At 34.7% G+C, this 23716-nt stretch overlaps 1 protein-coding gene across 5 annotated transcripts in view; it reads left to right on the top strand.

Moving 5' to 3' along the window:
- AFG2A (AFG2 AAA ATPase homolog A) overlaps positions 1-23716 on the top strand; it is a 330295-nt gene that overhangs the window by 67784 nt on the left and 238795 nt on the right. For all 5 annotated transcript variants that reach the window (XM_057705717.1, XM_057705716.1, XM_057705721.1 and 2 more), the window contains one exon: positions 8478-8687. In XM_057705717.1, the coding sequence (XP_057561700.1) occupies positions 8478-8687 (210 nt within the window). The remainder of the gene's footprint in view (positions 1-8477; positions 8688-23716) is intronic.

Genomic DNA, 23716 nt, shown 5'->3' with positions numbered 1-23716 from the left:
AGCTCATAGTAAACTTACTAATGTGTTATAATGTAAATGATATTTTAGAAATTGAACTCAGGTTTTAATATAACCACTAAACTGATTATGAAATCTGTAGTTTGAAATTTGGTTAAAGTATTTGTCTTTAAGTTGATCATTATTTCCATGTTTTTTGGAATATCTATTTGTTTTTCACTTGCATAGTTCCTTCTTTACCTTAACATTTTCCTTTATTAATTAGGAATTATAGCCTTTATAACATGTTTCAATGAGATTCTGAAATGTGATTTATTAAAGAACAACAGAATCACTCAGATTAATGGTAATTTGCAATTAGTGGCAAAGTTTTGTTGTAGTTTTTTATATTCTTTCTCATCTACTTTTTTTTTTTTTTTTTAGCATTCTGTGCTCTTTCCTGTAAAAGTGTTAGCTATTTCAACCTAGTAAGTTTATGCAAAATGGAAGTGAAACAGGAGGAGTAAAGTGAACCAAGAAAGAGAAGAGAAGGAAAAAAACACTACATGCTCAGCCCCTTCCACCACCCTGTGCAGGGCCCTTCTCCATATTGGTACCTGCCTCATGCTCCACTTTTCTTTACTTTTCAGAGTCCTCATGTAGTGGGTTTTGTATTTTGTCTGAAGTTTGTATTTGTAATCAGTATGGGGGCAGGGGAAGAGAGAGAAAGGCTGTAGATGGTTTATGGTACCACAACTGGAACTTTGACTTGTTTTTGAAGAAACGTCAGCAGAATGTTTTTTTAAAGCATGGGGAAAAAATATTTTGTCTTTTCACCTTAGAAAGCTAATGGCTTTCACTAATTTTTACTTAGATCTAAAAACACATTTTGAACACTTACTGAATCCTAATTTTGCCTTGTCTCCATTAAAGAAGCATCTGGAAATGTGTTTTTTTCTTTTGAATCTTGGAGGTTGGTTTTCTCAACTTATTTCTTTCTGCATTATCTAGTATCCCTAGTAATTGGTATTTTTATGATTTCTTATCAAAATAAATCTATTTTAAATATTTGAATTGTTAAGAAGCTGGTGTATGGCCCAGCAGAGTATTTGGAACAGGTGCCAACCCACTCACTAGTGCCTGGCTTTAAAAGTTGGGACATGTTAGTGTGAAAGAACGAAATGAAAGGCACACTTTGTTGCCATATTTTCTATAAAAATAACACTTTCAGAAGAATTTTTGTCCCTAGCAGTGTAAAACTTAGCACCTAGCAAATAAGAGGATCTTGACTCACAGATGTATAAGGACACTGTCAGCCCATCTGGAGCTACTGAATTCCTCTCTCATAGTAATTCTTGCAGTTCATTTTTATTTTGTCCTCTTAGAGCTCATCCATAAAAGTTTTTGGATTTTTTTGTCTTGTTTTTGTTTTAACCTGATCATCAGGTCTTTTGGCTTCTGTGGGCTTGCAGTTTGAATTGAGTTTTTGTTTTGGGGGTTCTTTTTTTGGATTTGTGCATTTTTGGATGCTTGTTCAGAAAATACTGTGAGATATTTGTGGGGGGCATTTTCTTTGGGAAATTTATCTCACTGTTCTGTCCGTGTTTGTTTGACAGCTGTTCCTTCACTTCTAACTTTATTATTAATTCAAAAAGTTACAAAGCCATATGTGAGCAGCTGTTCCCTATTTTCATGGGGACAAAATAAGAAAGGACTCAAGTATAATTTTATCAGGAGTGGTTTAGATTGTAGGGATAATTTTCTGGCAGTTAAGTGTAACTTATTTAAAAGAGAGTTATAGAATTAAAAATAATTTTAAAGAGCATAAAATAGTATTTGTTGAAAGATGAGAGGACTTGAAAGATGAAGTACTGACTGAAGGTAGGATAGTGAACCAACTAGTTTTTGAATTTCTGTTCTGGGATTTTCCGGTTTCATAGTGGCGTTTATTCTTCTCTTACTGATTTTCCCAGGACTTTCTGTGCTTTAAGACTCTCCTATGCAATAGTATTTTAAAGCCAATTTATATTTATTTTTAATAGGTATCTTTGCTCTACAAAGACTCATCATTTATTTGGCATTCAGGTGCTAAATTAAAATGCTAAACTAATTACCCTTATTTGAAGAAATGTAGTATTCAGACAGAAAAAGAACAGAAAAGTTATGGTACTTAAATAATGTTCATGAAACTACAGATGTAATGGCTTGATTGTCCTTTATCTTTTGTCACTAGTCCTTTAAAATATTACTATTCATTGTAATCATCTTTCAGGCATTTAAATAAAATAATACCTACTTAGTGTTTATTAGTTACCACGTGCCAGGCAAAGTGCAGTTTTTGGAATATATACTGTACTGTTTGATTCTCACAGTAACCCTGAGAGCTTAGGTTTTGTTGTCTCCTTATTACAGATGAGAAAGAATTTTAGAGAGAGGAAGTAAATTGCCCAAAGTGATACAGTAACTAGTAACTTCATACAAAAAAATGTATGAAGTTTTTAAAAAGCAGAATATAGAATTGTGTATATATTATAATCTCTATGAAAACACATGCACAGGCATTTGAAAGACTAGAAGGTATTACACCAAAATACTAAAAATGATTACTTTCAGGTGTTGGGGAAATAGGTTATTCTTATATTGTCCTTCATAATTTCTTATAGACTATACTTATTATATAACAGCTATCCTCATAAACATATGAGATGGAGATTGCTGTTATTACTTTCATATTCTAGCAGTGTTGTTTTTTTTTTTTAATAAATAACAGATGGCCTCATGATCAGTGACCACTTCTTTTATTTTTTATTTTTTAATAAAGTTTTAAAATTAATTTATTATTTATTTTTGGCTGTGTTGGGTCTTCGCTGCAGTGCACAGGCTTTCTCTAATTGCGGTGAGCGGGGGCTACACTTCATTGTGGTGCATGGGCTTCTCCTTGAGGTGGCTTCTCTGGTTGCGGAGTATGGGCTCTAGGTGCACCGGTTTCAGTAGTTGCGGCACATGGGCTCAGTAGTTGTGGCTCATGGGCTCTAGAGCGCAGGCTCAGTAGTTGTGGTGCATGGGCTTAGTTGCTGTGCGGCATGTGGAATCTTTCCAGACCAGGGATCAAACCCGTGTCCCCTGCATTGGCAGGCAGGTTCTTAACCACTGCGCCACCAGGGAAGTCCCCTCATTCTAACAGCTTGACATAAGTCTTTTATATATGCAACATTTTCCAAATCTCTGTTCTTAAACGTGTCTTAAACATGTCTCTTAATCATGTTTAAGAACTGTTAACCTATTTATATTTTTTTCAGTAGTTTTTGTATTAATTTGTGTGAAGACAGGTATTTTATGTCTTTAGACAAAGGCTGTGTCTTTTAGGATACTTTTCTTATTCCTCTTCCTAGATTAAAAATATTTGAGGATATTATCTCATTTACCTTTGTGCCCTTATAGTCTCTAAGAAAGTTGAGCACATAGAAGACACTTCTTAAAGTTTATTGAACTTATTTCCCTTGTAAATTCCAACCAGGGTACAGTAATTGGAAACTAATTCCTTAATTTCCAAATATGATTTTTTCTCTCTTTTGAAGTAACTTTCAGTTACACAGTTGCCCAAGTCTGAATCTTGACTATTACTCGATTTCATTTTCTTTTTTTACCATCTCCTCTCCAAATCTAGTTAATTATCGACTCATTGATTAACCTTGTTTAATGTAGTTTAATATAGTTTTTATCCTTTTTTTTTTTTCCTCTATAGCCCCACTGCTACTGTTGTATTGCAGATAACCACAGTCTCTTATGGGAATTATTGTAGAAGCCTACCTACCCCCCCACCCTCCCAGTTCTAATCCCCACTCTACTTTATAACTGCAGTGGTCTTCCAGAAATGTGATCATGTCAGTTCTCTGATTAAATTGCTCTCCATCACTCTCAGGATGAAGTCTAAATTTCTTGATGTTTTATGAGTCTTCAAGTTCTGATATCTCCATATGTTGGCTAACTTCCTCTGTTTCTACTCCTCTCCTAGCTCTCTAAATTCTAGCCATACTGTATTACTTTTAGTTCTCCTAATGTATAATGCTTTTTTTCCTCTGTCTTCTCCACGGCGTTTGCTGTTAACCTTCAGCTGGCTAATTTCTGTGTTCATTAGATCCCACCTCATATGTCACTTCTGAAAAGCTTTTCCTAACGGTCCATTTAAAGTCTGTAACTACCCTTTTAGCATCTACCAGGCTTTATAGTAATTGTGTAATTATGGGAGTTATGCCTTTTTAAGGAATATTCCATCAGGTCAAAAACTCCCTGTGGACAGGAACTATTTTGTTCCCAGGAACCAGCATAGTATGAAATAGGCATTTAGTCAGTATTTAATAGATTGATTGATGTTTCTGCAGATGACTTTGCCTAGTATTTTCCTGAGAGGCTAGAGACCTTCTAACATAATTCCCTTAACTCCCTACTTTCCTGCCGGTCTTAAACTTTTTATCTTTATCTTTTACTCTCCTTTCCTGTCACTGCTTGGGAGAATAAATATTTAAGTGAAATGTAAAAGAGAAAATACAAGTGCAGTGGAAGTAGAGGGGTATTAACTGTCTTTCAAGAAATTTAGTGGTGAGAAAGAAGGAGATATAATATTAAATAGAAATACTATCAAAGTAAGGTTGTTTTGAAGGATAGGGAGAAACAGGAAATATTTGTAGACTGAGGAAAAAATATAGTGAAGAATATAATTAAAGCAGGAATAGAGAGATAACTGGTGAAGTAAGAGCCCCCAAATGTCAAGAGATAGGAAGGGGACAGGATTGTTACACTTTTCTGCTGGTTCTTACAGCCTGCAGGGCAATGGACCAACTCCTCATTATAGACTACTAGTCCATGCAGTGGCACTGTTGTTTGGCCTGTTCCATGTCCAGTGAACATTCAGTTTTCTGGTAAGAGCATCTTAATTTCTCTTGAGGAACAAGCCTTCCCCAGCTCTTGGTCCAGCTGACACTGCTACTATTCCCTGATCCCTAACTAAAGAGATCATTTTTTATGCTATGGACTTCCTTATCTTTTATTTTGGTAATTTCCATGTGTGTTTCATGGAGGTGCTTCAGGGGTTTAATATTTGATATTAGGTTCCTTTAAATCACTCTTTTTAAAGATTTTTTAAAAGACTGATTAAAAACCAAACACACTCAAATGTGTTAAATACCAGATTTTATCATATTGAAGATTATCAGGTTGCATTGCCAGATTTATTTAGTTTCACATAAGTCTGAGGAAAACATCCTCCTAGCCATTTATAGGCATATCATTGAATTTTGTTTTAAATGCTATTGATTAAGAAGGGTGTACAGTTCTGTACTAATGTTTAAGAAAATTTTATCTGTATATATATTGGTTATGTATATTAGCTTAAGTAAATATTCTGTTATAATATTCAAGATATAACTCAAACATGCTCCAGCATGGAATAGCTGTTCCTCATGGAGCATGTTCTCCAGCAGAGTGTGCTGTTCTCATTGTACAGGTATAATAATTACATAGTAACAACTGAATGGGGAACATGCAGCATCATAACAATAACATAGTATCTCTTAGTTCTTCTAAGTTGCTTCTCTGACTTGTGTATTTATGATAGTTCTAAATACAGCTTTTATCCATTATATATAATATATACAGACTGTCTCTCTCTATATGCATGTATGCGTGTATGTATGCGTGTATGTGTGTATTGTGTGTATATATATATGCCACTGCTAAAAGGCATAAAAATAAAAACTACTGATTTAATTAAACCACTATCCAGTAACCTCATTGCCAAATCTACTCACCATTTATTCTTAATTCACTGTACTTCTGATTAGTTTTTTGATAGCTGTTGACTACCTTCCTGAAAAATTTCTTCCCAGAATGTTTATTTTCATGAGAGGTATGCTAAAGTACTTAGAAGTGTCATGATACCTGCAGCCTACTTTTAAAAGATTCAACAGAAAATTTAAAAAGTGATAAAGTATGTGTGTTTTTGTGTGTATTGTTTGTGTGTGTGTGTATATATAGAGAGAGAAAGTGAGGGCCATGCTAAAGCAGAAGTGGTAAATATTAAAACTTGGTGAATTTTGGTAGAGAGTATATATTCACTTATAGTACTAATTTTTCTTCAACTTTTTCATGTGTGATAATTTTCAAAATTAAATTAAAAATTAGAAGAAAAGGATCAAGAAAAGATCAGAAACACCAAGAGAGCACAAGCAGGAATTCCTATCAGGGTGTGACAACTCTGCTGCCCTTCTGCCTATAGCAGGCCTTAGTTATACAAATAACAGTCACCATCTATGGTAAACAGTCACTTTGATCCTGCTGATGATTGCTGGATGTTTTTAGGGTCATAAGATCATGTGTATAAGATCATGTGTATTGATCGCAAGTTTAATTTTAATTTTATCAATTGGTGAAATCAGAAATCAGTTACAAAAAAAAGTCAAAGTAAAATCCAGGGCTGATGATGCTTCAGGGAAACATACACGTATCGCTGATGAAGTGGTTGGGATAGCAAACTGGCATCATGTATTAAGAGACCTAAAATGTTCATGCCTTTTAATTCAATAATCTCACTTCTTAAAGTAACTCCAAAGAAAGCAACTTAGAAAAACATAATGAAATCTGATCTCAGAGTTATGGTTGACAATACAAAATTTTCCTGGTTCTGTGAATAAAAAAAACAAAACAATAGAATGCCTCCTCTCCAAACCATGCAAGTTCATTTGGAAAAAGTAATCTTTTCCTAATAGTAACAAACAAAAATCTCTCTCTTTTTGGGATTTGTAGATTATTTGTTTTCTGACTTTTCTTCCTTTCTTTTCTTCTTGCCTCTTAAATGGAGGTAGCATTCATTGACCTGCCTTTCATCCACATCTCTCTTCTCATGGTTGGCTATTTTAATTGATCTCATGGTTTCTGTTTGTATGTGGATATCTCTGAAATCTAAATTTCAACCCTATTCACTTTCCAGGGCTCCATTTGTGATATATGTTCAACTCCATTTGTGATGTGTATTCAATTGTGATGTATGCAACTCCGTGTATCCAAAAAAGCTATCCTATTTATTTTCTCTCCTACTGATTATCTTCCCTGTGGTCTATATTCTTATCAACCTGTCTTGAAATCTTTAGCTTCAAATTCTACCTCTTTCTTCCTCTGCTTTCAAAACCCTCAGCTGTAGGCCTGCAGTATTTTTCTGGTGTGTCTTCATCATCTCCATGTGGTTACCCTTGCTTTTTTTTTTTTTTTTTTTTAAGGATATTTGTGATAGATCCTTAATTGTTCTCCCTGCACATTCTCTCCTCTCTAATGAATCCTGTCAGAGAAGTCTTTCTGAAGCATAGATCAGACCATATCAGTTTCTAGATTAAAAACCTGCAAAGACTTCTTATGAATAAAGAGATTAATGAACTCCATGTAGTCTTCAGGGTCCTCCACTATATGGCTTGAACTTGCTTTTCTTTTTTTATTTCCCTCCCTCAAATCATTTTTCCTCTCATCTTCTTCATACTTCCTCTGAGCCTTTCATAATTTTTTGGCTTCTACCTGACCATTTCCCTGTTTTCACATTTCTGGTTCTCATCCATGTTTCAACAGTTGGCTTTCAGATTTGCCTTGCAGCTGGGAATAATCTTTTCTTCCTGGGAACTCCCAAAGGCTTTTTCTGTTTCTTTGTTATTGTGGTTAGTATACTTTCTGTTGTACTATGGTTATTTATGTGCATGTTACTGGTAGTTGTTAAGTTCTTTAAAGTCTGGATTTATGTCTCATCTCTTTCCTGTGTACACTATACGGTATGTAGTTTGTTTTTTTTTTAAATATCTTTATTGAGTTATAATTGCTCTACAATGTTGTGTTAGTTTCTGCTGTACAACAAAGTGAATCAGCTATATCCCCTCCCTCCCTCCCCATCCCACCCCTCTAGGTTGTCACAAAGCACGGAGCTGATCTCCCTGTGCTATAACCTCAGCTTCCCACTAGCTATCTATTTTACGTGTGGTAGTGTATATACGTCACTGCTACTTTATGCATATTTATTAAATAAATAATATGTGAAAAGCAATCTTGTTTGGGGGGCATTTTGAAGGGAACAAAATTTTGAGGATTATTCATTAATATACCAGAGGCAGAAAGGATTATATGTTCCATAGGACCTACAGAAGTATATTTGGAAGTAATTTTGCTAAAAAAGAAATGTAAGAACTTAGATATATAGATGAGACCTTGGATCACTGATCAAACCATTTTCAAACAGATGAAAACTAGTTTTTAAAGCCATGTAGAATAGAATATAGACTTGCTAGTATATTTAGTCATTTAAACAGTTACTTATATAAGACTTGCGAACAGAAATATTTAGTTTTTCTTTAATATTTCTATAATATGCAGCTCACATTTTATCAACTCCTAATTTACTTCTTGATGTTGAAATTTTTTTTAGGAAATTATTGATTCTTAAATAGTTCTACTCCCTTCTTGCATATATATTTTTTAAAATTTTTATTATTTATTTGTTTGTTTTGCAGGTATCCTGGTCAGATATAGGAGGACTGGAAAATATCAAACTGAAGCTGAAACAGGCTGTGGAATGGCCCTTGAAACATCCAGAATCTTTCACCCAAATGGGTATTCAGCCACCTAAAGGAGTTCTTTTGTATGGGCCACCTGGATGCTCTAAAACAATGATTGCAAAGGCTTTGGCCAATGAGAGTGGACTGAATTTCCTGGCTATAAAGGTAGTATGTTTTGCTACTCTGTCTTCTAGCCACTGCCACGCCCTCCCCCTGCCTCCCCCCAGTCCTCTGATTCCTACCCTTAGGAGAGCATGAAAGGCCATCTTAAGGAATAGTTGATTTTTATTTGAGGTTGAAGGCAATATAATATAGGCAGACGGGAGATAGATAAATTAGTGCCTATAATCAGTAAATCATGGTTTAGTTTCTTGATTCTAAATATTTCTTACACCATGTGTAATAGAAACCAGTTTTCTTTAGTTTCTACATTTTTATTTTTTTAATTTTTTTTATAAATTTATTTTATTTTTATTTATTGGCTGTGTTGAGTCTTCATTACTCCATGCAGTCTTCCTCTAGTTGCGACAAGCAGGGGCTACTCTTCATTGTGGCAGGCTTCTCATTGTGGTGGCATCTCTTGTTGCAGAGTACTGGGCTCTAGGCACACGGGCTTCAGTCGCTACGGCATGTGGGCTCACTATTTGTGGCTACCAGGCTCTAGAGTGCAGGCTCAGTAGTTGTGGTGCACAGGCTTAGTTGCTCCATGGCACGTGGGATCTTCCCAGACCAGGGATCGAACCCGTGTCTCCTGCACTGACAAGCAGATCCTAAACCACTGTGCTACCAGGGAAGCCCCTAATTTCTACATTTTTAAATTGTACTAATCACTTTTGCTTAACCAAGACTTAATTATAAATTTGATTGTAAATTTAATAAATTCAGTATTTACAAACAATATTTTAAAATGTCACATACCTTATATGGTGAAAATAAATTGTTTAAAAACACTTTTTCATTCAGAAGGTATATATACATTGTTTATATTCTGAAACACACACACATATTTTATTTGTTCACTGCCCTGCCCTGTTACTTGGGATAGATTATCTTACCTAATACGTAGTTTTGCATTTACTATAGGACCAGATATTAATTTTGTTATTAACATCTATGTAACATATATCCATTTATTAAATATATATTTAGTGTATATGTATATATAAAACCTTAAAGCCATTCCTGTAGACTTTATCACAAAAATGCATATTTAAATACATTAACTATCAAAGTCATTTCAGAAAAGGCACATGATAATTTATTTTGATGTTGTCAGGCCATTTTTTTTGTAATAAAGTGTTTTCTTAGAACATTGAAATTATTGGCAGTTTGAACGTATAAAACTTATTTCAGAGTGTCAGTCTTTTACTTTACTGTTGACCCTTGAACAACATGAGTTTGAACTGTGTGGTTCCACTTATACATGGATTTTTTTTTCTGTAGTAAATACTATAGTATTACATTATCCAAGGTGGCTTGAATCCGTGAATATGGGGGAACTGTGTATGTGGAGGGCCAACTGTAGGTTATGCTAAGTTATACTTAGATTTTTGACTGCATGGAGGGTCAGAGCCCCTTACCCCCCGCATTTTTCAAGGGTCAGCTATACTTAAATTTTTTGTGGAATGATGTTAGATGTATTTAGGCTATTTGCTTTTTAAGAATCAGTATTTTCACAATCACTAGTGTTTCCCTGTTTTTTATTATCTTATGGAAGATACTGGATTGGGATTTGGGGAGGGGACTGTTTTCACTATGATTAGTTGCGCTGAACCACGACCATAGTTTTAAAGGTTGCAGTTTTAAATGTTGGAGTAGTGAGTGATTTTGAAATTTCCAGAGACATCTTGATTTCTCTTTGATCCTTGTCCTCTTATCTTGTGGTAGTGGACATCGCCATTTTACTGGCATTTTCTACTCCTTTTTTTCTGTTATCTCCATTTTTCTGTGCCTACCTTCTGCAATTGTATATTCATAATCTTTGAATCTTTTCTGTCTACTGGAAATCTGAAACTTATTTAATGAGGACTTAGCTCACAGTTATTTACACTTGAATGTCAAGGGAGAAAGAGCACATATATTTCCTTACACATTAGTATCTCACTCTTTTGTGATCCAGGATAACAGTTCCAGGTGCTGCCAGGACTGCTTTCTGGCCTATCCTGGGATTACTTAGAAATATATTTATTACTGCTTTTGAATGTGAAACCTTTCATAACTTTACAGTTTTACTTTTGTCTTTTTTCATGGTGAGAAAGTGATAAAAAGATTCTTTGAAAGGTTTATCTTGGACACTGTTCATATAAAATAACCAACTATGTGTTAACTTACATGCACCTTTCATCAACTATTTAATTCTTTTAGGTCACACACACAAATGATAAGTGATGTTAAGAAATTTTCTTAATAAATTGAGTTTGTACTTGCTTAGGGATTATTACATATCCTACTTACTAATTTTTATTTAATGTGGACTTTTATTCATGATACAATTTGGTGTACTTTGACAGTATTATACAATTTTTGAATCTGGGTGGAGGATGTATTTAATGAACAATGGGTTTCATTTACTATCCTTTCAACTTTTCCTATGTGTTTAAAAATTACAAAAGAAAAAGTTGGGAATACACAAAAATAATTTACTTTTCTATGAATTTTCATTGGTCCTTTCATCTTGGTATGATTAATGCTTATGAGAAAATAAAGTCGCTATATTATACTGCTTATATATGAGGAAATCAAGTCAAAGAAGTTAGGAATTCATGTTGTATTCTTTCAAGTTTTATTTTCCTACAAAGAAAAAGTTGTCTTTTGTCTCCAACATTGATATTTGTTTTCTGTGAGATTTAAGTGTTATAATTAAGTTTGAACTTTTTGAAATAATAAATCTTTCACGTTTTGAAAGTGATCAGAAAAAATAGATGGACACTGGTATTGGGAAACACAAGTGTTTTGGATGTGTTGAAAGAATAAACTCCCTAACACTTTTTGCAATGGTGATTACCTTTAATTTCCAAGATAAAGAATTTTAAAACTTTAAACATTTCTTTCTCTGAGTTTATGAAAGAACCCTTTAGCTTCCCCTGTGCATCTTTTCTAAACAGTGATTACAAGATTTATATTCTACTCAGAGTTAAGACTTCACCTTGGCTTGTGTGGGCTCTTAATATCCTTTGGCATCTGTATGTGTTTTTTTGCAGACTGTAACACTTGACATACGCTTAAGTTCAGTTTGCCATCTGGGTCAATTACGTCAAAATATTTTCCAGTTGAAATTTCCTTTCTGCTTCTCTCTTGTTTTTTGTCTTGAGTGCTACAATAGATTAATTACCCTTGAATAGCTGGGCTGCTTTACTTTATGAAGAACTGTTACTGATTCTGGAAGAAGGGTGGTTAGGCCCCTGACAGGGATTTTCAGCAAGTCCTTTATTAGCTGTATTGGTGAGTACGAGAATGTAACAAACTTAGTATATCCCTAACTTATGGGGAAATTTTTTTCTGATACTTGTCTCAGAGAGGAATTGTGCAAAGTACATACCATTTTCAGGAAAAAAACCCAGTATTTTATTGAAGGCACTGCACAATTCAAAGTAATTACTATTGTTCATTTAACTAGATCCCCTACTGTTCTGTTACCAGAGATATAAGATAATCTGAACTTTGTAGTTTCCAAGTTCGTCTCTAAGCTTTTTTTAAAAAATTATGTAGGCTGGTCTGTAAGTCATAGAGCTTTCATTTTGCAGATATTGCATAGATACCTTTTTTATATACTGAATGCTTTCAGATTAGTTTCTAGGATAACAAATAAGGATAATGATGTTTAAGAAGGTGAAGTGACTTTTCCAAGTCAAAGTGGTGGTGATGGAACTGAAATGTGATCTCAGGACTTCCTGACTCCAGAGTCTAAGCTCTGAACCCCACTGTATTATACAGTCTTCCGTTTTCCTTTTTTTTTTTTTTTTTAATAAAACTAGTGCCCAGTGCTTTTTTTCATTAATTATACCAAGTTGCTTGAGAAGGTAGTTCAGGCAGTTTCTATGGGGCAGGTTTAGAGATGTGAAAAGATGTTTCTGGGACCTAGTTTAAAAAATAATTTTGTTTCTCTAGGACAAAGAAAACTGAGGAAAATAGCATGGCTTTGGACTGGAAGTTGGTTGAGTTAATAAGAAAGGGTAAACACTGCCAAAGAAAGAGGAACCTGATGAATTAAATGGAAGTGCAGGGAAGAAGACTAGTGGTTGAATAACGTGAAGCTTGAAATTTGCCTGTTAGTATATAATTTGTGCCCTTGAAATTGAGTGTGTTACAATGAAAAGAGCACTAAGCTAGGATTCAAATGGCTTTAGTTTGATTTCTAACACCAGCACTTTTTAGCTCTATAACCTTAATCGAGATCTCTAAAACTTAGTTTTCTCATCTGTATAAGCCTTTTGAGAGGGTTATATTAAAAATGTAAGTGAAGAAGTTTTAAAGGGTGTAACTACTTAACTCTTAAGTGTGGGCTGCATATAATTATGACTTCCTTACAGAGGGCTTGATATGGAAAAGAGAGAGGGGCAGAGTTACTTGGTGGTGGAGAAATCTTCCTCAGCCAGGTGATCATGGTTAATATCTTTAGCAATTAGTCACATTGTTAGTTATGTACCGTTGTATGATGTGATGACAATGGTACTTTATTCCTGAGGTTTTCCTCCCAAACACTCATAATCCATGTCTACCCATGTGAAAAACATCAGGCAAACACAAATTGAAGGACATTCTGTAAAATACCTCTCCAGTACTCCTGAAACTGTCAAGGTCATCAAAAATAAGGAAAGTCTGAGACCCTCACAGCCAAGAGGAGCCCAGGAGACAGAACAACTAAATATATTGTTGTGATTTCCTGGATGAGATCCTGGAACAGAAAAAGGACATTAGGTAGAAACTAAGGAAATCTGAATAAACTGTGGATTTTAGTTAATAATAATGTATCAGTGTTGGTTCATTGATTGTGACAAACGTATCATACTGTATTAATATATGATAAGGATAAGGGAAACTAAATATGTGTTGGTATGGGAACTCTTGGTACTGTACACTCAGTTCTTCTGTAAACCTTAAACTTTACCAAAAGAAAAAAGTCTGTTAGTTAAATAAGCGTTTAAGGTCAGTATCACAGATGGAGACATACATATTATGTCCAGATTCGATGAGTGTAACTGAAGTTAAAAAGGTAAGCTCAGGACTTCCCTGGCAGTCCAGTGGTTAAGACTCTGGCCTCCACTGCAGGGGGCGCAGGTACGTCCCCCGTTGGGGAAGTTCCACATGCCGTGTAGTGCGGCCAAAAAAAAAAAGACCAGCTCAGAGTGCTGTACTGCACTATACATGATGAGTGGAATGCAGGGAAGGAGAAGAATCACAGGGAGTTTTTCGATTCCCTGGGTGAGGGCTTTGGAGGAGAACTTTCCTATTCATCATCCCCCTGTTCATGTTCCGCAAGATAGTGGAAAGTGACTGAGAAAAGCCCTGAGAGTGAGTTGGCTGGGGATACTGGGTTTGGGGCTGCCCTGAGCTTGCCTGTTTCACTGCAGTTTTCAGTTGAAGCCTATAAAGATGTGTTGGTTCTGGCCCCAGACCCAGACCCCAGCATTATAAAGAATACTTTCTTTTAGTGTTTTAGTTATTTTTTCTTTCACCTTGGGTACAGCTTCTAATTTAGAGTCTCACCAGGAACTATGCCCAGTTTCATGCCTTTTGTGGACCCTAACTCTTTATTCTCTTTCCATAGGTTTATTGCTATTTGGGCTTATCTAGAGTTTGAAAGCTTTTGAGTTTCTGTTTAATTTCTGTTAGGGTTTTGTTTTTGTTTTTTTTTAAGCTTAAAAAAATCTCCTTGATATCTCCAAATAGTGTTGTCTTGTGTGCCCCATACTCTTAAGTTGACAGTTATTAGCATCAGTGCTAAATAAAAACATATACTTGGTTTTATCAATGTTTGAATGGCTATTAGGGAATAACTAATAGTTATCTGTTTTTCTTAAGACAAATAGGATAGTTACTGTGCCATGGTCAGTATCACAAAGTTAGGTGAAAGTTAGTTTGAATTTATTTAAATTTGGCATTATTTGTGCACCATATAAGCTGACATGTTAAAGTTGAGACATCATATATTAAAACCATATAAGTTACATTTTTTTGAGTTGGGCTTGTATCAGATTGATGTCTTGACATGAAAGTATTCTATAACATTTGGCTAAAAGTTGAAAAATGACAATATATGTAACTAATGATAGCAAAACCTTTAGTATTTGGAATACAAGAAGACCTAGAGAAATTTAGAAGGAAATGAATGCTTTTACACTTCCAAGAAGTTTACTTAATAGAATATTTTGCTGTTGTCAGTTTAATTTTTATTTGTGAATTTCAGCTGAGAGAGGTTAGTTATTTTTTCCTTCTTTTAAATCTCTTTTGAATGAAATTTAATTGGGGTTGAAATAAATATTGCAATTTCATGTCTATATCACTAAAAATATTTGTAAATGGTTTACTATTGCAGAATAACTCAAATATATATTAAGCACCTTCTTCTATATGTCAGGCACTGTACATGGTAAACAAAGTACATTAGATGGGCTCCTTGCTATCTAGCAACTCCTAATTTAGTGAGAAAGACATTTGACAAAATAAGTGAGGTAACGAAATGAGTAGCATTTAGAATCTTGATGATTAACTGTAGAAATGAGAAAAGTCAAAGGTGATTAATATTTTTATTTTTAATGACTGGCAGATTTGAAAATACACCAACTCTAGGAAGAGTTAGCATGTGAGGAAGAAAAGTAGGTTGGAAGTGGGAGAGCAGGTACCAAACTGGGATTTAGATATGTGGAGTTTGAAATGCCTTTAGAACAATATGGCAGAAATGTCCAAAAGGGTGTTGGATACGAGTTTATTGCTCAAGAGAAAGGTCATTTCTAGAGAGTAAAACATGGAAGTTGAGACCTCGTGTTTAAGATTCTGCACAGTAATCAGTAAAGGAGATTGAGAGTGATGAGAAAGGTCAGTAATAATGTATGGGGTTTTTCGGCGGAGGGGTGGGGTGCACGAGCACACTTTATAGCTAACTTAGTTGTAGTCAGCATGGTGCCCACTGTGTAAGTTCTGAAGAAATGTGTCATTTTCTTTTCTTGAATGAATGAATTGTGGGGGAAGTTTGTTTTATGCAAACAGCTTGAGTTGTTTTTCCTTCCCTGCTAGCCCCTCTCACTTTTTAGGGTTTTTTTTACTGGCCCACTGCATTTCTTGCCTAGTACTTAATGCCCGTTTTCAAACTCTTTGAAGTGCTTTCCCAAAACGGCCTTCTCTGTGTGCTGATGCTGTACTTTTTATTAATTTTCAAGATTCTTTACTCACATTGCACATATGTAATTCTATCTCATGTGAGTTAGGGTTTTTATGAGCTTATTCCATAACGTTTAACCATAGTTAACACTTGGGTTAACGTGCCTTCCCTAGATATTTTGGAACTTATAAAACCTTGATTTGAATTGTAATAGCCAAAAGCAACAGGCAGGTGTCAGACACATTTAAAAAGCCCTTGAGAAGACTGGTAAAAACCAGTAGTGATTAAAAGGGCAAAAATTGCAAGACCATGAGGTATAAATATTGTACTTGAATTTGTGACTGATACGGTGTAAAATACTGAAACACAATAAAAGATAAGTCTGGTTTACTTTTCACTAGATTGATAGAATAATTGGACAAAATTTTAAACATATTTATGTTACTTTTGTTGTTTTATAAACTTGAACACTTGAAATCTTGGTCATGGAAAAATTAAAAATAACACTATCCTAAAATAAGCCAATTTATGCTTAACTTACTTTTGGTAGCTTTCTTAGTCACCCTCATCAAATGAAGCACTTATCTAGGCAGGTGAAATGTGTGTGGCAGGACTAACATAACATAGTTACTTTGGTAAGTAAAATTAGAAGAGAAATAATCTTATTTAGTTTCATCAATCTTATCTATTCTAGGGATTTATGCATTACTTTTTAAAAGTTAACTCACAAGCAAATGTGGGCTTCATAGACCATATTATATGTACTTAACCCTTGTAATTAGATATTAATGGTCTCTTGTTTATAATGGTTATCAAAATTCTTATTTTCAAATTAACCCATTTATTGAGAGTTAGACTTTGCCCTTGCCACATGATCTCTTCCCACAAATACCTTTGAATTTGAATTGCTGGTACCATGTACAATCTTAAGGGGACATTTCTTTTTTTCCTTTTTTTTTTTTTCTTTTTAATTTAAAAAGTTTTTTTTTAAACTTGGAAAACAGAGGACATCATAATTTTTAGAGAGTAGTAGTCTGGGAACTCAAATCCTGTATTCTTATCATTCTGTCATTTAACTTTTCTAGGACTTTTGGCATTTCACTTAACTTCTTTGTGCTTTGTTTTCCTCAGGTTTTTAAGTGAGGTAGGTTAGAGTAAGAGATTCTCCTAAAGCCCTTGCACTAATAATGTTCTATGACCAGCTCACATAATGCTTATATTCTAATCTGTTGCTTATCTTTTTTGCCTGTTGGTGGCTAAACATTTGGGGCATTTCCTCTATTGTCAGGTGTAACATTAAGAGATTTGAAATATCAGTTCTGTCATTTGCTAAGCTGTGCAATTGTGCAAATTACTTAACCTTTTTTTCACTTCATATTTTTTTCTCTGTAGTTTTGATGATAGGAGAATTCACCTCAGCAGAGTGCTGTAAGCAGTAAGAGGATAATACATATCAAGCATTTAGCAAGATTTCATACAATTAGCTGATGCTAGTTGCTATTTTCCTCTATTTTTAAGAATTGGATGTATATTTAATCTCAAATAGAACAAAAGAGTATAGCAGCACAGCTTATGATCCCTTAAGTTTTCTGTTAGTGTTAGAATAAAATGTAGTATGTATCTCTGAAACTGAATTTAATCTTTTGCAACTTGTTGTACCTCTGAATGCAGTGATTTTTTGGCAATTTGAACTTCAAACTCAAAATAGCCTTCTTTGGTGATAATATTGCGTTGACTTCATATAGAATTCTGGATTCATGTAACATATCAGTTCAGCTACTGGGGTTGCATTTTTAGGCCGGTCATTCAGGTAGGATTCCTCAGCGTGTAGTACTGTACAAAATCACATGTTCTCTGTAGGCCTTACAGTACTTCTCATTCCTGCTGTGACTCGTTAGTAACACTTGAACTATTCTAACCCAGATTTCTTTACAGTATTAACTTCTTAGGTTAGATTTTCAAATCTGTTTGATTTTTTTTTTCTTTTGTTTTGTTTTTGGAGAAAAAGCACTGTTTCTTATCCACAGGTTTTTCTGTAGCCCACCTCTGTGTAGTAGTGGAATGGCCCTTCACTGGTTAAGGCTATAGGCCATATTTTCACATTTTCAACAAAATATTGTATGTTTGCCTATACACCAGATGTTTAAAACATGTTAATCTTTCTGTTGTCATTAGCAGCATATTTTATTCTCAGATCATGAAATGATCATAATCTTGTGCTTTCCAACACTGATATTCAAGTCATCTTTTTTAGAGTCAGCTCTATGGAGAACAGTAATCATTTCTCCAGATTCTCTGACTGCTTTCCTTCAGTTAAGCCAGATAGTTAGAAGGCAGTATGTATGCATTAAGTATATTGCCTGCTTAAAGAAATGCCTTCACTGGATTAGTATTTTATATTACACCATTGACTTTTATGGAGAGTTGCTATAAGAACAATAACAATAATACAGAGTTTGCATGATAATAATTAAAAATAACAGTGACACCAGCAGTTTCCTTTCTGATTATTATTAGGTCACACTTGCCTAATTAGTCACCCTAACTGAATGAAATTCTGCATAAAATTTTCTTATCCCTTCCTCACTTCCCTCCTCCAGTCTCTCCCCAGCAAGAAATCATTCTCCTGATTAGTTAAAGCTTGTTTTATTGAATGGGCCCTAATTGTTTTGTTCATTTTCTTAACTCTTTGTTCATAGTCCCTTTGGGTAAAAGTATAATTTATATGATATATTATGAATGGGCAGACCTTATTTTGCCCTGTAGTGCAGGACTCTAAAAATGGTCATGCAAGGTGAAACCATGCAAAACGATCTTAATAATCAGTGGGGAAAAATATAACTGTTCTATGACCTTTGAAAATTTGACAAAACATTGGGAACTCTCCACTCTTGGTTATAAGTGTATAAGGCAGTGGGTTTTGGCTGTATAATAACTTTCTTACTGGTCTACCTGCTGCTGAACTGTCACTGTAGTCCAGCCCTTCATTTACATTGAATAGTGTAGTACTTCATTTTGTGAAGACACTACAATTTTATTTACCCATTTTTATATTAATGAATTTTTAGATTTAATTAATTTTTCAATTCCAAGTTTAATTTTGTTGTAAACAGTGCTTCAGTAATATTCTCGTACATGTCTCCTTGTGTGCATGTACAAGAGTTTCTCTAGGATATACGTACCTAGAAGTAGAAGTTTGTCATTGGGCACGAACAACTTAAACATTACTAGCTATTTTGAAATTGCTTTCTTTTTTTTAACTGTCATTGATTTTTTTTCCTTAATATTTTGATCAATTCTCTCAATATTTTGACATCCAGGTTTTTCACTCAGCAATTGTGTCATTGATATTTTTGGTGACTTTTTATCTCATTGGCGGAAATGAACTATTTCAAATTGTGTGAGATTAATAGATCGGGGGTCAGCAAACTACAGTTTTGGGGCCATATCCAACCTACAGTTTATTTTAATCTAGCCCTCTGATTAAGAATGTACTTTACATTTTCAGTGGGATGTTTAAAAGAAGAAGAATATGTGACACAGGCTGTATGAGGCCCAGAGTGCCCAAAATGTTTCCTCTCTGGCCCTTTACATTTTATCTTCTTCGATCCCATAATACTTGGGAAAATGCCTCCAGGTTCATTTGTGTCACTGATAGTTGTGAGTATAAATTTTGTGTGTCTGTTACATAGTCTAACCTGTGTCTAAAAACCAGCTTGTAAAAGTGGTTTGGTATTAATTAAGTTGTTGCTATTTCTTTATCCTTTAAAAATTGAGAACGCTGGATCTCGGCATTACTAATGTTTCATTCTTTATTCAGGTTAAAGCTATTTGGGCTTATATTATTTAAGAAATTAAGGTAATTAAATCATTGGTGATGAGGTCTCTAGTATTTTTGGGGAATTAGCTTAAAAACAATTCTATTTTGTAAACATGATTGCTTGGAGACAGTTTAAGTATCAGTGTACAAACAGTTGACATACTAATTGTAAATAATATTTAGCCATCAAAAGCACTGTCCCAAGAAAGTTTTCTTAATAGCTTAGTTTGCTTACAGATAATTTATGTATTCCTTGGTTACTGGTAGATTTCAGTCAGATATAGGAGTACCTTTAAATGTTAGATAATATTTTATAATATGTCATAATTATGCTTTTCATGCATCTGCCCCCCTATTTAGCCTCAAATATTAATTTTTCATAGTATGTGTAATGTATTACTCTGAAATAATTTTGAAAAGATTATTTTTAAAGAAAAGAGGAAAATAGATGAGAAGTAATAGATATCTTTCTTTTTGGGGGGAGGGGAACATAATTAACGTTGTTAATGTTATATAAAATTTATTAATGCATCATCTTAGATTTCTGCAAAAATCAGGCAGAAAGATAAAATTGCCCCTCTCATTACGTAAGAATTTCTGTACTGATGCCATCAGATAACTCATCTTAATTGAACATGATGAATGGCAGTATCTTTGGAGCAGCTGGATTTTGTCAGTCTAAACTTTGAGTTATTCTTCCTATCCTTTCTTACTCTTATTGACTGTTCTACCCTGATCCCCATATGTTCTAATCTATTTACTTGTTACCAAATTATCATATTTCAGTATTTTTAAAGCACCATAGTGGAGCTAGTATAAAAAATATTAAAAGGTTGTCTTCCTTTCATCAGGCATGTTTGTAATTTGAAAGACTTTTTTCATGCCCGTATTTTTTGTTCATTTGTCCCATCTGTTCTTCCCTTCCCCCCACCCCTCTTTTCCTGCCTTCTTTTGGATTAGTTGAGTATATTTTAGTATTCTAGTTTATCTCCCCTATTTTCTTGATAGCTAAACCTCTTGGTTTTACTTTTTAAAAAATGCTTGCTCTAGGATTGATAGTACACATACTTAATTTACAACCTACCTTCACATAATACTATACCACTGTATGTGTAAAGTGAGATTCTCAAAGCAATTTGTATACCTTTGGTTGGAGAATTTAGAAACAAAGCTCTGAGTGTTACCTCATGGTAAGCCCCCGCTCCATGGGGAAGTTCTCCTTACCCCTCTTGATCTCTGACATCTCATGCTACATGGCTGCCACCACTAACCCCTGCACTGATGTCCCCTTGTCCTTCTGTGCTGTCCCTGTCTCTACCATCCCATGGCTCCCAAACTCTACACTGCCTGCTCTTACCCCTTGTGGCATTGCTTTTCTCAGCCTACACCTAGTTATTCCCAACATGTTGCCCTGAAACCTGTTTTTTCTGATGATAAACTCCATATGATTCCAGAAATTTTCTTTCCATGTTCTTTTACATCTGACCATTTCCTTTATGGTGGCCTCTAGTTTTCTATTCTAGTTTATTAACTCCCTCCTTCCATTCTAAATTACCTGACATAGTTGTGATCTCACTGCTGTTCAGGGTTATCCCTTGATTCCTTTACTTGGAAGCGATCTTTGTTTTATTTTTGCTTCTCTTCATGGCATTCTCCATATAGTTGTGATATTTTTTCTCACTATATTTTTATTTTTTAAGAATATAATTATTGTATTTTAAGAATAAGATTATTTTTGTAATCTATTAAACCATATAAACTCATTATAGACAGTTAATAAATATTCCTTGAATGAAAAAATGAGATTCAATGCCCCTGTATGTCAGCAAAGAGATTAAGGTGCTAGATGTTTGTTTCTGATCTTTCCTGCCTTTGATTTTGTGTGGTTCTTTAATTTATTCACAGACGGAAAGTTATCATAGTAGCTCTGCATCTCTTTGTCATCTTACATAACTGAATTAATATATATATAAAGTGCTTAGAGCAGTTCATGGCACATAGGAAATAATCAATAAATGTTAGCACTTATGTTTATGATTACAAAATTTTTAATTTTAATCATCTTGGATGAAATGTTTTTAGTGAGATATATATTTCTGAGAGTTACTACACTGAATATATTGAGCATCCTTTTCTCCTTCATGAATTAAGTCATTGTGAACATCAGAAATACTGTAAGTCAAGTTTGAATTGGTATTCCTTACCTCTTATTCTCTTTCACTTCCTGTTATTCACAACCAATTAAGTTGATTTTATCTTTTTAAATAGTTTGTGTGGCTGTCTTCTCATTTCCATTCCATGCTTTTACCTTAAGCCTGTGTCTTATTTCTCACCTTTGCTGTTTTAAGAATTTCATAACTACCATCTCTATTTCTGGTCTCATATGTTCCTCCAAACGATCCTTTATACTGTGGCCAGAATCCTCTTTCCCTAATAGCCCTATTATCAGTTAACTCCCCTAAGACTCTTCCCATTGCTTACAGGATAAACTTGTTTTTTACATGCTCCTTCCTTCCACTTTAAGTAGCCTTACTGTTGCTGCGTTCTCTCTGCCCCCTAAGCTCCACCTTTTCTAACTTCTTAGATCAGTTCAGACTCAAGTTTGTTAGTCTTGTGTATAACTGAAAAAGTCAATGAACTCTTAGTTAAGACCTTAAGAGCTTTCCTACAGTTAAAATGCATATAATAATATCTGTTTTAGCTCATCAGAGACCTTTTTGATTTATTTCTGGGTCTTGATGTATTTCATATTTTTGAGGGTGGTAAATCAATTGCAGACTCACTTGAAATGTTACTTTCTCTAGGAGCATCCTTGACTCTAAGCATGGATAAGCATGCCTCTATCCTAGTACTTGCCATACCATGTAGTATAATAATTATCTCTGTAATAAGGTGTCTTAACTGAAGCTAACTGTTGTCCATGCCAATTTGTAGCATTAGTTGGCATTCTGATAGGGATTGCCCATGTGCTTCAATCAGTCTGATTTTTATTTAATTGGTGTATTTTGTTTAGGAAATACGCAAGCCAGTGTCTAGTTACATCCCCTGAATTGTTGGGAGCCATAGTTTGCATGCGATAGAACATGAATCTTGTTCAAAATAATGTGTGGAGAGGGCAGCACACACATATGTGTCTAATAGATTTGGAATTGTGTGGGGAGGAACAGTGAGTGAAAATTCCCATAGCCGAGAAGGACATCTGGCATTTCTACAACAAACTTTAAACCAGTATCTGAAGGGAATGATTGTGGTTCTCAGGACAGCAGTATTATTATTTTTTAATCCCATGACTTCTTGTGCTGTGATGACTGTGTAGCATGAGAAAGTAGATAGGTGTGTGGTAAAAGCAAAAGCCTACCATTTCATACTATATATAGTATTTTAGGTACTTAAGAAAGAAAAATCTTACTATTCAGAAATGTCAAATGTCAAAAAAAAAAAGTGTATCTTTGAGTCAGTGAGAAGTGGTATATCGCTGGGAGTCCAGCCACTTTTATGAGGATTCTTCTGTTGATGGCCAGTTGGTGGTAGAATTTATTACTAGAAGTCCACACCTTTCATTCTTGGTACCCCTTCTAAAATAACTGGGCACAGAAGGGAAAGAGATTTCCCATCAACTGGATGACTTGCTGAGTGGCAGATACCTGACAGGAGATTCAGACAGAGGCTGAGTGAATAGACACTTTGGAGAGTAACAGGGGTCATTGTCACAAAGTGATACTCTGACTGAGGGTTAGCAGTGTTGGTGGTCCTAAGATTTTTGTCTGTAGGAGTTATCTCCTTTGGCTGGGATAGAGACTGAGAAGAGTTCGTTTGGCCCTGCAGATCCGTAGGGTCAGCATCTCATGGCCAAGCCAAATGAGAGCCGGGAGCTAGAGAGTAGCATTTATACTGGAAGTGCTCAGGGACTGTAAGATAATGTTATTGATTACATGATTCCCATTCCATTTTGGGGGATTATCATGGAGTCATAAAAAGAATAACCCTGAGGTCTTGCTGCTTGTCAGAGAGGGCTGTTGATCTAGTATTAGACTGTTCTATCTTCAATGCCTAGCA

Source organism: Hippopotamus amphibius, chromosome 13 (genome assembly GCF_030028045.1).
Source record: "Hippopotamus amphibius kiboko isolate mHipAmp2 chromosome 13, mHipAmp2.hap2, whole genome shotgun sequence".
In the NCBI taxonomy this organism is placed as follows: Eukaryota; Metazoa; Chordata; class Mammalia; order Artiodactyla; family Hippopotamidae; genus Hippopotamus; species Hippopotamus amphibius.
The sequence above is the reverse complement of the archived record's forward strand: the minus strand, read 5'-3'. Positions and strand labels throughout refer to the sequence as shown.